The following is a 19,490-nucleotide window of genomic DNA, read 5'->3' as shown; positions in this document are numbered from 1 at the left end:
ATATCACCTTTAAAAAAATCTTGAAAAGCCCAGTTACCTTCTCTTGTGAGTGAGATACCTTTGTGGTGTCTGCTTTTATTATTTTCAAGTGCATGCTAATATTTCTGTTATTAAAAAATATCTACTTCAACAGGAGAGTTACTTGTAATGAACAAAGACTCAGAAATCCATTTCTGACATCAAGAGACTGTCTCACAAATTTCTAACAGTCAGGGGGATTACAACATTCTCTCAGGAAAACGTAGCCAACATTGTAAGTGCGATGTTCTAAAATGAATTCAGGAATGGACGCTGTTCCTAGTAACATACCATTGTGCGAACCAAACTGATGGGAGAAAATTTCTTCATGACCCAAGATCTTTAAGATGGTCTCTAAGACCGTCTCAGGATTCTGCAGGTTAAAAATGAATTTTAAGTCATCTTAAAATTCTACCACTTTACTGCTTGCTCTTTACTATAAAAAAGGGGAGAAGCAGTAGCACTAAGGTATTTTTTATTTTCTTATAACCACATTGTTTTGCCTAGATTTTTGAAGAAAGACATTGCTACCAGATTTTATTACACAGTTTCAACAGCAACATATTATATGAAATCATCTTCATAAATTTTGTATTAAGGTAGCAGTGCCAGTACCTGAAATTGATTCAAAATGCTTAAGATACTCAATTACTTTTTAACATTGTTACACAATGTGGTGACTTATATCTTCTATTTCACACGAATTTGATGATGCAACATCATTGTAATTGATTCATTTTCTCAATTAAATAAAGCTACTGTGCTTTTCTTTATATGAATGCCACATAGACCCTAGAGTTAGATGTATTATCTCCTTTCTCTGTCTCAAATATATTGCCTTAAAGGCTCTATTCTGTTCCTCTGCTAATTCCACCGGAAAATTTAATGCCAGTCATATTTTTCAAATTCTGAACTGCCATGTACTCGACTCTATTTATATTAGGCATATTTTTCACTGCTAAACTCTTTGTTGTTTACCTTTTTCAAGATTACATTACTGTATAGGCACAGCAACCATAAAATAGATCCAAACAAAGTCAACCTCTACTCACTGCCTCTGTTTTTGCACACAGTTCATGAAAAAGAGAAGCCCCTACTGTTATAGCACATTAAAAGTGGTACTAAGGGTACTCAATATAAAATGTTAGCTTTGTGACTGCCTTCCAAATGCTCAGCTGTGAGAGGGGATTTAGAGGAACATAAGAATATTGTTAGGGCTGATGTGTGGCTGGAACCTTGCTACATATGAAATGCTGTTGGTAACTAACCTGTCCAACAAGTCCACATTCCTGCTAGTGTATTTTACTTGTGTTGAATTTTCTGTCTCAGAACAGTAACTGCTTCAGTCATATGCTTTGCTAACCACTCTCTAGACATAGTAGCATTCTGAGATACAAATTAGGTGAATCTCTTCTCTCTTTTGGGCATAACTTTTTTTCTTTTGCCAGTTGTTAGATACAGGACTTTAAGCCACACCAACAGGGGACAGTTATGCCTCATTCAGAAGTAACACAGAACCATGTCTGTTTCAGCAGGAAAGAATGCGTTCCTAACAGGCAGGCATAAGTATCAGGTCTTAGGATATTGCTGCAGTAACAGTTACCAGGTCTTAGGATATCGCTGCAGTGAATAGTTATATATTTCCTTGCAAGGACCATAGAGTTGGCAATTAGAAAAGCTCTTATGACTTATGACTTTGGAAAATGATCCTGAAATGAATGGAAACTGCCACTGCAAAAGTCTGCTTGTGGGATGCCAACTATTTATTTAGTTGATGACTCTGGAGAAATAAAGTAACTTTGAAGCCTCCCATTAGGCATCTATTTCTTAGAGGCACTTTTTATGTAGGGTGGTAAGACAGACTTTGCTACCAGTCTTTTCACATTATATTCAGAAAGCACAATCAGAAAATGAAAATGAATCCACCTATGTAACTTAGAGAAGACACCAGCCATATCTTTCATTTTCTCTTTTACTCTCTGAAATTATGACTTGCCCTGCAGCTCTTGTCTGAGAGATTTATGTGTGACCTAGGTCAGATCTTCCAATAGCAGTTGACAAATTTTCTCTTTACATATTTACTGCTTTCCAAGCTTGTGTTATTTTCTCTTAAATAGAAAAAAGGAAGTGTGAAGTTGAATTGGTTGGAATTTTTAAGGAATATCGTTTTTGTGTGTATGGTACTACTGGCATAACATTCCTACTTTCAATTTTGACTGCTTTTTAAAAATTTCACCGTTTAGGAACTGTAGCTATTTTGCAAAGAATCTTTTCAAATTAGATGCATTAAGCTATAAACCTGGTCAAATATAAACATGGATTGTGGTAAACTGCAACTTGCATCTTTTAAATGAAGAAGAATAACCAAAAGAATTTTTAAAATGGAAGCAACCTGGGCCTCCCTGGTGGCACAAGGGGTTAAGACGCAACCTATGAAGCTATCCACAGCCACGACAGCACGAGTTCAATCCCCGACCAGGGAACTACTCACATGGTGCAGCAGACCTCTCCTGACTTGCCTGCTGCTCCCCTCAGCAGTGTATTTCAGTCAATCTGCCTGTTCTGTTCCTCACTTTGTCTCTGGTGAATCCTCTCACCGCCCCCCATCTCTGACCTGTACCCCAGCTCTTGTATGCATAAATAAATAAATCTTTTAGAAAAAAATAAAATGGAAGCAACCTTAGAGATGACCTACTTGGATCTATTCATTTTGGGAAAGAGGTTCAAAGGGAGTAAAACCCTAGGTTGCAGACAGAACCTTGCTGGAGCCAGCAGGCTGCCTAACGTGGGGAAAATGGAGAGACTGTAGAGACTGGAAGACCCTGGGGCCCAGGCAGATCTCAGGGCCTCAGAAAGCCCCTCCCTTCACAGGGCTCAGGGGTGTGTCTAGAAGGTGAAGGGTTGAATTAGAGGAGCTGAAAGGCTCCTCCAGGGCAGAGCTTTCCATTCAGGTACCAGGATTTTGTTTTCTTACCTGAAGGAGAACTGGTATTGGCATTCAATTTAATTTTACCCAGCACTGCGCTGTGTGTTAAAACTTAGGGGTGCACCACACTCCACACTGTAGTAGGATACCCTCCATATTGCAACAACAACAAAAAAATTCCAGTATCTTACTTGACACACAGAAATGCAATGGCCCAGCATTCTCTCTGGACCCTAAACTGGATTGCCACAAAAAGCTCTTCTATTTTCCTTTAATTTCTACTCTTTTCCTCTCCTCCACCAATAGATCTCTTGAAAAATTCCACCATGAGACACCTACTAATAGTTCTCTGCTCACCACTGCCCAAGGGGAACATGCCTGTACCTGGAGGAAGAATGTTGTTATGTTAACCAGAGTGGACAGGTAATGTCCAACATAAGAAAACTTCAAAGAGCCAACAAGACTTAGAGAAAAGCCCCTCCCTTGGGGAGATCCATAGTAGGTCCCTCCCATGCATAGTGCCTTTGCTGGCAACCTTTAGCCTCTGCGTTTCTCACTCTCCTCTTTGAACCATGCAACTCAATTTCGTTGTCAAACTTGTTTCCTCTGGTTTAGAGGCCACTAAACTCCAACTCCTCCTCCAAGAGGAACAACAGGTGGCCCAAACACCGCACCCCTTGGAATCTGCCTACACCTCCTTCCAGAACCAACAGGAACCATCAGTCACCAGTCAGTCCAGGAGGTAGCATCTGAGAGACCATATCCAGGCCTCTGAGGACACTTTTATGCCCCATTCCAGCCTGAAGCAGTTATAGTAGAGGACCTCTCCTCTCAACTCCCCAAAATATTTTTTGCCAAATATCGCTGTGGGTGGAGGGAGGCTTGATGGAAGAAGGTGGATAGAAGGTGGATGGTAACTCAAGATGGGGGTACGGAAGATTAATGAGTCCATAAACCAGCTATGGAAGTTCCGCAAGACCAGGAATTGAAGGTGGGGGCAGAGAATTATCAGTTGTTACAGAAAACCAACCCAACCAGACCCCAAAACAATAAATTCCACAGAGGAATAAACCCCACCAAAAGGACAATGTATATGGTCATTCCTTGCTCTGGCAAAATGAAGCTCTTTGCCCATTTGTGTCTAAGAAGGCATTTCTTTTTCTTAGTAAACTTGCCATGTGCCACACAGCTCTTTGCCTGTTTGATTTATGCAAAATGTCTTTTTACTTAATATATCTTGCTGTGTACTGCTGAATGGGAAGACTCTGCAGAATTCATTTTCAGAGGGACCCAGAACCTCACACCCCAAAACCCAATACACACTAATCCATTTTACCTAAGTTCCCAAATCTCAAAAACCAAGTACCCAAATTTCAAAAAGCCTTCAATGAGAGAGAGAGAAAAAATCATTTGCACATGACCACAAGTTGAATACAGATTGCTTAGTACCATTAAATTAAAGTAAGAGTTCCCAAGCAACTGCTTTTAATAAAGCAACAGAACAAAATTTACCCTGGCTAACTACAAATGGGAATTTTGGCAAACTGATATTATTAGATACTGAATATATTAACATACAAAATAAATGAATAGCATGCATTATTCCTAGTAATATAAAATGAACAAGCATAATTCATTTGTGCCATCCCATCTTCCCTGTCCACCTGCCTCTGCCCTTGTTCAATTTCTTATCGAGCCTGAGTCTATTAGCAAGCTTATCTTGTACAGAACCAAACCAAACCAAAAAGTAAGTCATAACTTATTTAAGCACAAATCAATAACTTAAAACAAAGGTAAAACGTAAGAGTAATAGCAGGGAGCTAATCAATAGGATATAAGAAAGTCACTAGATTCTCAATGGATTCTAAAATCCACTCTCTGTTATCTTCTTTCTGCCTCACATCTCATACTCCAATTTGGGTGCTGCATGTGGGAGCAACCAGTTTTGAAAAGCTAAAACAAGACATCCCTGAATTGAACAAACAGCTAGGTGGGAAAGAAAGGCACTAAGATGCTTAGCGGAGGGCACAGATCAGAGGGGACTAGACAGAAAATCATCACAGCCATAAATTGGATCACTTGGCTTTTACTGAGTACCAAGGACAATGCATTTTCACACAAAATACAACAGTTGGCACATCAAGGTATGGTGCGATATTATTCATGTGCTAGGTCTGCTAGTCAGTGAGCAGGACAAAAAGGACTTCACTGCCAGTATATACTCTTCTACCTCTTGTATATTTAGAACTGACATAGCTCATGTCCTACTCCACATAGATGTAAAGGAGGCACACTAAATCATCCTCCAGGCAAATGTAAATTTTAGTATTTGAGCCTGGATTTTGTGAGACAACTTAGAACTGCAATTCAAAATGATCAATGTAAATTACAAAATTAACCTTTCCCTAATGGTACAAGGTCTGGTCAGGAGTACATTAAGCACTTCCCTTTTGAAGATTTCAGATATTTTTCCTACATTGTAACAAAAGGTAGTCTTAAATCAGAATCTACTTTCAGACAATCAGCCAATCTGATATGTATATGGGAGACAAGTGGAAAGGGGAGATGTTGCTCTTTTCTGAAAAAGGCCTGTTGACCATTCTAATGGTTATGGTTAAATAAGTTGGCTAAAGTAATTTTTAAAAAATGTGTCAAAATGTCTGAAAGGGTTTTTCTGAAGCTGTCATTTAGTTTGTATTTCTATTAGTTTAAACTCTCCACATGTCAGAGAATACAGAACATGTTAGAGGTCAGTTAGTCTAATTTTTTACCACATGTAGAAATTCACTTTATAATACTCACTTTATAACAGACATGCATCCTGTTTTTGCTATTAGATTTCTAATGATGGGATAGCAGTGACTATCATGGATGGACTAAATTGTTAAGGTTGTTTCTTATTTTGAGTCCAACTTACAAGATGTGTCCAGAGAAAGGCTGAAAAAAAAAAAAAAAAAAGGAATCCAAGTAGGAAAAGAAGTAAAACCATCACTAAAGACTCCACCAAAAATTATTAGAAACAAAAAATCAAAACAATGAAGTGGCAAGCTACAAAATCAATATAAAAATATTTGTCATATTCCTATATGCAAACAACAAACTAGTAGAGGAAAAAATAAAAGAAAACAGCTTCATTTATAATCATATCAAAAAGAATTTCATATATCTAGGAATAAAACTTAACAAAGAAGGTTACAAACATGTACAGCAAAAAGCAGGTAACATTATTAAAAGAAACAGAGGAAGACACAAGGATATGGAAAGGTATTCCTTGCTCACAGATTAGAAGCATTAACATTGTAAAAATGGCCATTTTACCCAAAGAAATACACAGATTCAATGCAATCCCTATCAAAGTTTCAGTGGCATTCTTCAAAGAAATAGAACATTACTAAAATTTATATGGAACCACAAAAGACCCCAACTAGCCAAAACAATCTTGACAAAAAAAGAACCAAGGTACCACACTACCCGACCTCCAATTATACTACAGAACTATAGTAATCAATGGAACAGAGTTGGGAGCCTAGAAATAAACCCACACTTACATTGACAGTTAATTTATGACAAAGGAGCTAAGAATATACAATGAAAAAAGGAAAGTCTCTTTAACGAATGACATTGGGAAAACTGGACAGCCACATGCAAAATAATGAATCTGGACCACAGTCTCACATGATACACAAAAATTAACTCAAAATTGAAGAAACACTTGGCTGTAAGACCTGCAAGAAGAAACAGACAAAACACTCTATGATATGGTCTTCAGGAATATCTTTGGGGGCTTCACTCCAATGGTAAGGGGAATAAAAGCAAAAATAAGTGGAACTACATCAAACCAAAAAGCTTTTTCACAGGGAAAGGAACCATCACTAAACAAACACCCTGCCAAAAGGAAAAAAATAGTGTACATCATATATCCTATAAGAGGCTGATATCCCAGATCTACAAAGAACTCATAAAGCTCAATAACAAGAAAATAACTAACCCAATCAAAAAATGGGTAGAAGAGGGCCTCCCCGGTGGCGCAGCGGTTGAGCGCTGGGTTGTGAAGCTGCCCGCAGCCTCTGCAGCGCCGGTTCAATCCCCGGCTGCTCCCCGGCCACCAGAGGAGGGTCCCACATGGCGCGCAGACCTCTCCTGCCGCTACCCAGTGCTTGTATAAATAAATAAATAAATCTTAAAAAAAAAAAAAGAAATTTCTTTAAAAAAAAAAAAATGGGTAGAAGAATTAAATAGGTATTTCTCCAAAGAAGACATACAGATGGCCAATGGACACATGAAAAAACATTCTTCATCTCTTATCAGGGAAAAGCAAATCAAAACCGTGATGACAAACCACCTCATACCCACAAGAATGGCCCACATCAAAAAGAAACAAGAAACAACAGAAACAACACCAGAAACAACAGGTGTTGGTGAAGGTGTGGAGAAAAATAAAACCCTCATACACAGTTGGTGGGAATGCAGATCATCCAGCCTCTATGGGAAACAGTATGGAAATTTCTCAAAATATTAAAAACAGATTTACTAAATGATCCAGCAATTCTATTTTCCTAGATACCTATTTGAATAATAATCATAGTGATAATAAAAACCAACAAAAATTAGAAGGGATATGTGTACTTTTATGTTCACTGCTACACTGTCTACAATAGCCAAGGTACAGAAACAATCTAAGTGCCCAACAGAGGAGTGAGTGGTAAGTGTATATTTACATAATGGAATACTACTAAGCTATATATAGTTTAAAAAAAAATGGGATGTGGTGCCTCCTTGGTGGCGCAAGGGGTTAAGATGCAGCCTATGAAGCTATCCGCAGCCACTGAAGCATGAGTTTGATCCCCAAACGGGGAGGAGACCCACATAGCACAGCAGACCTCTCCTGACTCACCCACTGTGCCCCTCAGCAGTGTATTTCAGTCAGTCTGCCTGTTCTGTTCCCCACTCTGTTTCTGTGAATACTCTCACCCCCCCACCTGTGGCCTGTACCCCAGTTCTTATATGCATAAATAAATAAATCTTAAAAAAAAAGATGGGATCTTCCATTTGCAACAATGTGAATGGAACTGGAGGGGATAATGCTAAGCAAAATAAGTCAGAAAGAGAAAGACAAATACCAGTGATTTCACTCATATGTAGAATATAAAGAAACAAAACAAAGGATCAGACAAAACGAAACTAAGCCAAACAAACCTTAGAAATCTAACTGCAAAATTGAGTCTATAGAGGGGAAGAGTAGGCAGTGGGGAGCAAAGTGGATAGGAAGTCCAATGGGCTATGGTGGAAGACTATGGATGCTTTGTGGTGGTTGTGATAACATACATCTGAAGAGTTATGAGCCTATCCTCCTAAATCAATTACAGTGTGGAAAGTCAAATTACCTCAAAAAAGGAAAAGAAATAACAAAAGATGTGTTCATGGTCTGGAGCTGTAGTGTTAAGTCTTATTGCAGCTCTTCACATATTTGAAGATAGCTATCATATGTCCACAATGATTTCTTTCCTGAATAAGCACCCCATTTGCTATGTTTGGTTGCCAGCTACCCTTCCTCTTTCATTAGTAATGACACTCGGGAAACATTCCTCTATCCCTAAGCAGCCCATGTAATTTGTGGCAAGACGACTTCACCCCCAGGTTTAGGAGCTGGCATGTGGTGCAGGCTTATACTAGCCAGCATCATCTGATGTTCTGATGTTCAGGTATCTTTTCAGGTATCTTCTATTCCAAAGTAGAACATTTTTTTTTTAAAACAAGATTTATTTATTTGTGCATACAAGAACCAGGGTGTAAGCCAGAGGTGCAGGGAGTGAGAGGATTCACCAGAGAGAGTGGGGAACAGAGCAGGTAGAGCTACTAAAATACACTGCTGAGGGGAGCAGTGGGTGAAACAGGAGAGGTCTGCTGCGCCATGTGGGTTAGCTCCCTGGCTGGGGATGGAACTCAGGCTGCAGTGGCTGGTGATAGCTTGATATCACTGAGACTTAACCCCTGCCACCAGGGAGGCCCTTAGAACATTCCTTTGTGGTATGATTTGGCAAATTATATTTTGGGATCTGGGAAAGCTCAAAAATTATCCCAAATAAATGAATGTTAACAGTGTTCCCAGATCCAAAAAAAATAACCTACCAAATCTTATCAAAGGGGAAGGCTCTGCTTTTGGATAGGGAAAAATACGTAGTTAAACTGGTCCAATTATGTTGACACCTAGGGCCTCTGATTTCCTGTGGGAGAAAAAGACCTGCATTTCCCTTCTAAACTGGGAAGCAGGTCATTCCAGAAACCCTAACAAACATTCTTGGACTGCGAAGGGGGAAGCGAGTACTAAGAATAGAGCCCTAAGTGATGTGTTGAATCAAGTTCTACCTAACACTGTCAATAGCAGGCTTCTCAGTCATGCAATCCCCCATGCTGTCAATACATTCCCCCTGTGGTTGAGGCAACGGTGAGTTTTCTGTTATCCATTTTCCATCAATATGGTCACCTTTCTCTGCATGTGGCACTATGTGTCTATATTCCTCAGAAAGTATGACATGTACACCTGAACACGTACTTTGGGATGACTGACTTAGATGTTGTTCTGGACTCTATGTACTGTTCAGCAGAAACTCATGGAGACTGCATGTGCCTTCACATTTTTGACAGCCATGTTACATAGTTGGCTCAAGTGAAAGAAACAAAGTGTATAAATCTTGGACAGAAAAAGAATGACTCCTTTCCTGCATTCTTCCCTTTTCTCATTCACACTGACAAGAGTATTTGAGAATCAAAATGAGTGGATGATTTAAACCAATTACAGAATCTGGACATGTATGATGAAGTTTCTGTGTTGCCTCTCTACTGTAACAGAGAGAAACTATCAGTCTTTAAATTGTTTGGCTGAGGAGAGGTCTGTCCAAGTTGAAGTAGAATTGCAGACTCTTGTGGTTTGAAAGCATCTAGAGATTTTTAAGTGGGACCTAGCTCCCCACCCCTATGATCTTTGAACCCCTCCTTTGTTACATCCCGCTGACCAGGCTTCTGTCTGAATGCATCCAGTGATGGAGAGCTTACAATTTCTAATCATCCACTCCACCCTTGTTCTATGTATTTGTTATGTGTTTGGGTGTTATGTATTTGTTATGTGTTTGTCATTTGTTGGGTGTGTAATTTTCTGTCTCTTGGCCCCTTCTATTCTGAGGTGTTGAGTGTTTCTAGCTGCCTGGCTACCAAGTAGGCTTAGGAATGCCCAAAAAGCATGGGCAGGACAGAGGCATTTAGCTGGGAACTTTTCTTTGTTTTCTATATTTTACCAAAATAGAACTGGGACTGGAGTCGAGGTCGCCTCATACCCAGAATAGGGCTCTCTGCAACCTGCTTCTGAACAGAGGCAAGGCAAGCTTCATTATCCACTTTGGTCTTTCTTCATCAGGGCCTGTATGCTAACAGTGCCTCTCCTCATAAGAATATTCCATTTTTTACTTCTTTCCTCCTCCCCATGGTGGCTGCCCTGAGAGTGTACAGGTCTACATCTGGTGTTAACTGGCTGCCTCTGTTTTCCACAGTTCCTTGGAGATGATACCTGGGCTCTGCATATAAACAGACAACTGCCTGCTTTCCTTGCTCCTAGTGGTCCCTGGAACCCTCTTTCCACCTGGTATGTCCTGGGCAATCTCCAGTCCTAATTTGAATCAACTCTTTGCTCCTTTTAGGCAACTCATTGATTTTGCAATGAATTTAGCTTGCCTGTTTTATTGGCACTAAAGAGGGTTGGGTTCTTAGCATCATTAACATTTTAGTTGAGGAAGAATTCCCAAACCCCCAGGCATTAATCCAGGAGTGTTAAACATCTAAAAAGTAATCTGAGCTCAAACAAAGCTTGGCCAGGTCTGCCCCCTTTTTAACTTGGATGCCAATGAGCCCCGAGCCCCAAATCTACCTAAGTTTTCTATACTGAATGGTAGTAAGTAAAACACTGGAGTACAATAAAAGTTGATGTCTTTGTCTGTTGTTGCTGCTACTACTGCTGTTGAAGACGACTCCCCCCACCCCCGGGATCCATATCCATCAGCAATTACCTGGCAGGCACGGAGCATCCTGGGACAGTGATTTCCATCTCTGCAGACACACCAGTTGGAGGCAGTACTTGAGTGGATGGGTGCGTAAAATAAGGATGGCCATTTGGGTTCAAAGTCTCTGGGTGCCTCTGGGTACCTCCCTCTCCCTCCTCCCACCCCCAATTCCTCCAGAGTAGGAGACAGTCTGACCCTGTTGCTAACTATCTGGTACTCACGAGTGAAGTCATTAGGTAGCAATGGACCCCTTTTTCCTTCTTTATAAAGTATGGCAGTTGGACTAGAGCATTGTAAGATTTCTTGATATTCTGTCCATAATTCCAAGAAACAGTAGATAGTACCAATAAAACCAAAGGTGGGAATTGGGAGGTCTCCCTGACTAGAATCATAGAGGGAGAGAAGACGCAGTCACCACTTGAGAGCCAGACAAGGCTCTAAGTTCATTATTTTTTTTTTAAAGATTTATTTATTTATGCATATAAGAACTGGGGTGTAGGCCTGAGGTGCAGAGGTAAGAGGATTCACCAGAGACAGAGTGGAGAACAGAACAGGCAGATTGACCGAAATACACTGCTGAAGGGAGCAGCGGATGAGTCAGGAGAGAGCTGCTGCGTCTTGTGGGTCACCTCCCTGGCTGGGAATGGAGCTTGTGCTGCAGTGGCTGCAGATAGCTTCGTAATGCTGTGCCTAACCCCTTGCACCACCTGGGAGGCCTTAAGTTCATTAGTTCAAGCTTCAATTCTATTTCTGGGTTAAAACTGAATATTTAAAAATTGCAAAAGAATCATGATCTTTAATTACTGAAGTAAAGGATGACTAGATTCTGTATATAATTCCATATATTAGGATTATGATTGTGAGTGATAAATTACAACTCAAAAAAAAAAAAAAAAAGACTGTAAAGGAAGGCTCTTGTGGGATCAGAAAAGTAATTCATTTTCATCCTACCGAGTGTGAGACATGGTCATATATTTTCAGAGTAACATAGGTAAATCCCTAAAGTACTTTCTGGAAAATATAAATAATACTAATATTACCTTGCTCTTGTTTACCACCTCATATTTTTCAAAGTGTACTCTTCGGTATTAGCTCATTTGATCACGAAAATCCTCTTCCCCACCTCCAGCAGTCTAGAAAGTGTCTTACAATATGCCAAGTCAAATTCCCTCAGAGGCACATGGCACCTTATCTTAGCGGCAGAAGTCCTAAAATGCAATGATTCTACTCTCAGACTGGTTCCAACTGACTTCAAAGGGATCCATGAACTTCTCAAGTCCAGTTTCATATCTGGTCTTTGCTACACTTGCCTTCTCCAACCTGATCCTACCTTTTTCCTCTGTCATCCTTCCCTCTCCTTTCTTATTCCCCTCACATGCTGCTTCAAAAGTTACCTTGGGGAATTCCTAAATGCTCAGGGTAATGAAAACAATAGTCATAGTATCCTGTTGAGTTAAAATACTGGATGGACATCAAAAGTATTATGTTGTTTTTTAGACCTTTATCTTTTACCAGTTGAATTTCCTTTTACTAGAATACCTACAAAGTTCATCATCCTAGTCCCAGAGCCTCAGTTCAACCATTACCCACTCTGAAATATCCATGGCTTCCCAAGGTAGGCTGACCTCTTTCTTCTGAGGCCAGGGCATACTCTCTCCCATACTGTTCCTTTTATATTAACTGCCATTTATTGGCTTAGTGTTTTTCTTTCCATTAACTAGATTCTTTGAGAGCAGAAAACACATTTAATTTCTGTACGTACAGTGCTTAGCACAGTACCAGGCAGAGCATAGGTGCTCAATGCCAAATATTAAACTGTGTTTAATTAAACTGTGTCACATGATAGTTCAGTAGGTGATATAAATCACTAACTTAGCTGGCTAAGTCTATATACCTTAATGGAAGTATTAACAAGTAATTTATCTTTAATGGAAAATTGCAAATTTCTAAGCTATCCACTCCTTGGAGATGATTTTGCTTCCATTTTGTTCTATTTTAAGAATATACTAGAAACTCACCTCCTGCCTATGGTGTAGGCTAAGCAAGTAAAATTATGAAACCTCTTGATAAGTATGACATAGATATTGGGAGAAGAATTTCACATGACCAATTTAAAAATCCCTGGGAAGAAGCAAATGTATATAAGTGAGTATCTTCATGTTATTCAAATTTCACCCCTGCATTTTATGGTATCTAAAATCTGATTTCATGACCTGAAATATCAGTATATTTTATTTTTTTAAAAGATTATTTGCTTAAGCAACAAGAACTGGGGTGTAGGCCAGAGGTGCAGGGGGTAAGAGGATTCATCAGAGACAGAGCGGGGAGCAGAACAGGTGGATCTACTGAAATACACTGCTGAGGGGAGCAGCAGGTAAGACAGGAGAGGTCTGCTGCACCATGTGGGTCAGCTACCTGGCCAGGGATTGAACTCAGGCTGCAGTGGCAATAATGTGATAGCACTGAGACTTAAGCCCTGCGCTACGAGGGAGGCCCCTATCAGTATATTTTAAATGTCTATATCCTAAGTAGTGAGGGCAAAAATTAACAGTGAATTAAAACACATAACCTAGAAATGTATTTAGGGGAAAAAATGGAAAGCATATTGTTCCTTTTGAACTCTTGCCAATTAAAAGGTGAGTACTTGAAGTCTGGCGTAACTGCCCACTGCTAGTTTGTTTTGCTGATTAGAGATATCACACAAAAAACTTAATACTTAAGATGTACTAAATTTCTTGATGCTTAGGAGTTCAAAAAGATTTTGTAACAAAGAATATATTCCAAATGCCTCTTTTCAAAGAAGGCCAACTTTTGAGGTACTGGTTTGCAATACTAAGTTGGTATAGGCACGATTAGTACACTAATACACAAATAAGATAATAATATCTATGCTTTAAATTTAACAGTGAATATAAAACAACGTTAAATGGTCAAAATTAGGATTAGTAACAACATAGACTTTTAAAAACATGAATAAAATTAAGTGCAAACACTAGTATTCTGACAGTAACATTTTGAAAAGTGTTCAATTTTTTCAACAAGCAACTATAAACCAGAGACACACTATGGGGGGGAGAGGTGGGGAGAGGAATGACTAGGGTCAAAATAAGGGGGAGGTGCAATTGTATGGGGAATATAACCAAAATGAAAATGCATACATTGTGCAAAAATGAAAAATGATTAATTAAAAAAACAAAGATTTAAACCTATAGGAAAAAAAAGTGTTGAATTTTTTAAAATAGTTTTAACAACATACGTTTTCTACTCTATTAACAGACAAATACTCTATCCAGAGCACAATTTATTACTAAAAAAAAAAAAAAAAAAATGAATGTTTAAAAGACAGTCTGCCAGTTAAAAAAAACCCAACACATTAAAATAGCAGGTCTCCAAGCCAAGTTAAACAAAATATTTTCTCCTTGACAAGCTCCTTACATTTAAATGAAAACAGGGAAAATTTAGTCAATAATATGGATTGCATATAATAAAAAGGACCTTAGATCATGTTAATACAAGGATCAGAAAGCAGTAACTTCAATTAAAACCATCCAATTATTTAGCGAACTTTCAGATACAGCAAATAAATTAATCTGTTTTAAATGAGAGTGTTGAGATAAGTAGTGTTCTGACCTATGAGTAAGTCTCACTAGCAGCAATAACAGCAAAGCAAGAATTTGCTGAAGCAAGGCGAAACTTCCAAATCAAACAAATGGTATTAGTAATCAAAAAGCATTTGCAAAACATATTTCCTTGGTAAGTAGCAGGGGGTTCTGAGTAAACGCCACCTACAGTTTCCCTCATACTTTGATATATGGTATGCAAGGGGTGAACACACATTTCTTGTATCCATGAACAACTGGGTATTTTGCTTTTAATAACAGGATATTTTCATTTCTGCACTATCTTGTGATAAAGGTCAGTTGTTATACCCTTAAGAATGCACGTCTTTCACTTAAAATCCTCTATTATCCACTTAAGTTTAACTTGTATTGGGATTTCAGAATGCCTCTTTATTGAGACAAGTAATATGTCATCATTTTGTTCAGCTAACAGGCCTGACAGACCCTGTCTCCTTGAGTTAAGAACAGTAGATCTCTATTTTGTACAATGGTGGCATAAGCTGGCAGAATAAATGAGAATTAACCAATTGGTAGTAAAGGTTTTTAATCCCAAAGATAGAGACTTTCCCTTCACCTTATTGTGAACTATTCTATTTGGCCAGATGATGGTATATTTTTTTCAATAAAAGTGATCCCTGTATATTGCAATAACTTATTCGAATGCCATTCTTATGTATTTTTAACAAATAACATCACTATTCACTATATCTCATGTTTTTGATCCTTTTTACTACTTATCATCCTCTTTATTTGAAACAGATTTTTAACAGATAATCTTGATCATTACAACAATATCTTGCTTGCATTTTATTCAAATAATTCTTAAAAACAGCTTAAAAAGCCGTTTGGAATAACATCAAGCTTGCCATCAATCAAACGAAAAAATTCCGCTGGCGGTTGTATAAACATCAGATCAAGTCTGATGTCTTCAAGGATTTCAGAGTGAACCATAAAAAACTCCATTAACTTCTGACAAAGAATGCAAATTAATCACAACATGGGGTGAAATGAAATTAAAGGCTCTTTTCTAATCAATGACAAGGCAGGATGAAATATTTGTTACTCTCTCTGCACTCAGGCTGCCTAGGATGTTTGCACTTCCCTTGCAAAGCCCCAAATGTAAGGTGTGAGTACAGATTCACCCACAGTCACTGTTTGGCCCTCCCACCATCCCCAGAGCTATCTGCTTACAAGTCGTGGAGATTCACAAAACACACTAATCATCTGAATCTCAGGTGCATCCAATTTGTTATTCACACTCTCCCATGCCAGTGAAAAGCCTGGCGCAGACAGATGCACCAGGAACCCTAAATGACAGTTTTGGCCTCCGGAAGTACGATCACTACAGCAAAATCTAGTACAGCCTCCAGGTGAAATGTCTGGAGCTCCATATGGAGCAGGGAAAATTAACAACAAGATGAAAATCACTGCAGCAGCGGGGAGTCAGAATTTTTGAAAAAAAAAAAAAAATGAAATTTAAAGATGAAGAAAGAGAAGTAATAAATTAATGGGGTGTGAAAACATTCAAAGCTTTACAATACCAGGGGCACTATTTGCTCAGATTTTTTTCCTTTTTTTAACTTCAGGTCATTTTGATGTAATTTATTAACCAAGATCAGGAATTGTAGCCAAAAGAAGAACATTTTTATACATGCAAAATTTCTTTAACTACATTTGTATCTGTATTATCTTCACTTTCCTGTGGCATTCTGCTTACCAAAATTCCAAATGCCAGAGCTGGGTCATCCCCTGAGAAGTCTCCTTAATGGATTTACCAGCATCCTAAAGGGCACTATTGTAAAGTTTGAAGAATGACAATTTTTAGCAGGCAATCGTTATCATTTCTCCTAAATTATGGTGTCATTAAACAAACCATGGCCCACTCTCATATTTTTTAAGTCAGCTGAATCTGCAGCTACATGATTAACTGCATGCAGCTTCAGTCCGTGTCTAGACCTGCACATCATTCCAGGTTACTATTGAAGCTAAACTGTTCAAGAAATTGAGATATTGTTTGCAAGATGTTTAAAAACACAATTTTCCAGTGTCCTATTGCAGAATATACTTCACAGGCATCCAGGATTTAATGGCAATGGGGTCAGTGAGAGTTCTGGGGCCCTTCAGTTCCCCCATCACTCTGGTAAACACTTGATAAGAAAAGCAAAAGGGCTCTAGGGAACGCTCTTGTCATCATCTATGATGATGCAACCCTGTGATGTTCAGCACTTCTCATCTACCTAGAGAGGCCTCCTGGGGCAGAGAAGACAAGCCAAAGAAGGGCTTGGTGGGTTGAGCGGGAGAAGGGCAGTGGTGTGAATAGCCAACCAAATTCAGAGCACACTGAACCAGTTATTTGGTTTTGTTGCATGCAGTTGCTAGGCCTAACTGTACCATTCATCCCTGAGGCAAGAGGCCTGACTCTCTGAGCCTCAGTCTGTTCACCTGGAGGCTGGAAATTAATAGTCCCTGCAGGAGGGATGTACAGTCTGAGTCAGATAACAGAAAGCATTCTGAAGCTCTTTGTCAGGAAGGCAGCTAGATGAATCCAAGAAATCATTGTTCTTCGGACTATAAGCTGTAGTAATAAGACTGCATTGATAGTGGCTCCAGACCCTTTTTTCCATAGAGTCCTAAACTGCCTGTCAATAAGGATCTGCACCTTTAAAGTCTGAAGGAAACCAAAACATATTGTTTTCAAACTCCAACTGAAAACCCAACCCTGAAGTTGAACTTCCAAAATTATACAGTTATGTAAATAGTTGGCAAATCAATAAAATTTGGGAGGAAAAATAACCCCAACCCACAAAACAATAAAATTCTCCTCGAATGGTTATCTGAGCAAAAACCCAGTTCTTTAACTTTTACGTTGGTCCCAGGCCACTGACTCTCTCTTATCTTCCCAACAACCCTCCTTCATCTGCATCCCCACCAGACATACACCTTGTCACCAACAGGAAGAGGTGGTGCTAACGATGCTGTCAGCGGCACTGATGTGGGGGGATGGTTGAGTCTTGAACTGGCTTCTCCTCTGTGCTAGTTGCAGCTGGCAAGTTGCCGAGCACATCCTTTTGTAAACTTTGGTTGACAATTAAAAATTCTGTTTGTGCTATAACCCTAAATCAGGGCCAGTGGGGTGTCCCTTTGTACTTTTCCAATTGTCATATCGTGATCTCATTAGATCTGCATGATCGGATCATACAGGAAAGGGATGTACCAGAACTCTCACTAAAGATGAGGAAACTGAGGCCCTCAGGAATTATAAAGCAAGATGTAAGGCCTACAGTGACCATAGAGTTCATGGTAGAGCTGGTTCTAATTCTAATCTTCTGGTTTCTGCTCCTGAACTTTTCCCGTCAGCCATTCTTCTCAACTAACCACTAGTGAAGAGAGCTCGGATTTGGTGCCCTGATTTGACTTTGACTTCAGAGAATTAAAACCCTGGCACTGTCCCCAGCTCTGGGTATAGAAAAGCTTCAAAACTATGTGATCTTAAGGATATATAAAAGGCTTTCATGTGTTCAAGAACCAGACTAATGGGTGACAATTAGGATGAGATCCTCTTCAGCTCAAGAACACTGCTTTGATCCTATGACTAGTTTAGAAAGCAGTGAGTAGAACTAAAGCAGGTTTGAGCCAGTGATGTCTAAGATCCCTTCCAATCCCAAGAATCTACGATTTACTCCTGTCTACTAAGGTTGGGATTCAGTGCAACCAAACTAGCTACAATTTAACAGTGACCAAGTCAGTAATTCTGTTAGCCCGATTTATAGCTAAAGAGAAGGTATTAGTTTATAACAATCCAGTTTCTGTGATATTATAAAAAATAATAATAAACATTCTTCTTCAAGTGCTTTGTTTGAGGGAAAAAGAGACAGGCAGGAAAGGAATTTATATAGCATCCTTTTGCAGTCTTCAGTTTATAATAACAAAATCTGTAAAATAAATGCCAACTCTACCAAAAGTCATTATTGATTCTAAGCAATGAAGCACACAAACTTCTGCTGAAAGATCTGGGAAACAGGCCTGATGGCATCAAAGCTGCTTCAATTATTTGAAATAAAAGTCCCAACTGGGTGACAATATTCTATCACAATTCAAGGAATACAGCCACTACAGCACCCCCTACCCCCCAACTCTAGCATAAAGGTTATTGCTAACTAGGGAGTTCAGCACATTAGAATTTTCCAAGAGCTACTTGACTGATTAAGTAAACATACACTTCAACATTCAAGAAGACAATACTGCATAGGTAAACAGTCTCTTCCCAAATTCAACCAAAACCTTCACATGCTTCATTTGTCAAATGCAATGGCAATCCATTTCTTCGACTTACCACTTTTCTAAATCTCACTGATTAATTACTCTAGACATTAGGAATCTCAAGAATACAGCTACATTCTCAATCTTTGGCATTTTTGTTAGATGACTTATAAGTTTCCTACTAAGAGTCATTTGAGGGATATATTAGCCAGGACCATGTCTGTTTAATTTTCAAAATTTTGGGGGATTAAATAAATTGACCAAACAGTGAATTGTTTAAAAATTACTGACAGAACAAGAAGCTTACCAAGATAAATATTCTAATGAGCTATAAATCCTGAAAATGTGATTTTAATTTGATGGGCTACCTAGAGCTAAGCAGCAAGGCTGTGTACACTAAAACTGCACTGAATGCTAGCTAGCATGCCTGGCAAACAGTTGCATTTTAGATTTTCTCTTTAAGGAAAAGATTATGTTTAAACAAAGAAGGCTACAAATTTGAAAAGTGAGACTACCACTTTGAACCCAACAATTTGGATGATTTCTCTTCCTCTTATCTGATGTCTTTAACTGTAAAAGAAAAAGGATGCAAGAGAGTTATAGTGAGGGAAGGGT

At 39.0% G+C, this 19,490-nt stretch overlaps 1 protein-coding gene across 5 annotated transcripts in view; it reads right to left on the bottom strand.

Annotated features, from left to right (window-relative positions):
- MAP2K5 (mitogen-activated protein kinase kinase 5) overlaps positions 1 to 19,490 on the bottom strand; it is a 243,722-nt gene that overhangs the window by 63,404 nt on the left and 160,828 nt on the right. The window contains exon 18 of one of the 5 annotated variants that reach the window (XM_054688308.1): positions 310 to 391. The exons of the other annotated variants lie outside the window; for them this stretch is intronic. Coding sequence (XP_054544283.1) covers positions 310 to 391 — 82 coding nt within the window. The remainder of the gene's footprint in view (positions 1 to 309; positions 392 to 19,490) is intronic. 5 annotated transcript variants of the gene reach the window in all.

Source organism: Talpa occidentalis, unplaced genomic scaffold (assembly GCF_014898055.3).
Source record: "Talpa occidentalis isolate TD23 unplaced genomic scaffold, MPIMG_talOcc4v2.1 talOcc4.11, whole genome shotgun sequence".
In the NCBI taxonomy this organism is placed as follows: domain Eukaryota; kingdom Metazoa; phylum Chordata; class Mammalia; order Eulipotyphla; family Talpidae; genus Talpa; species Talpa occidentalis.
This window is presented reverse-complemented; position numbering and strand designations above follow the sequence as displayed.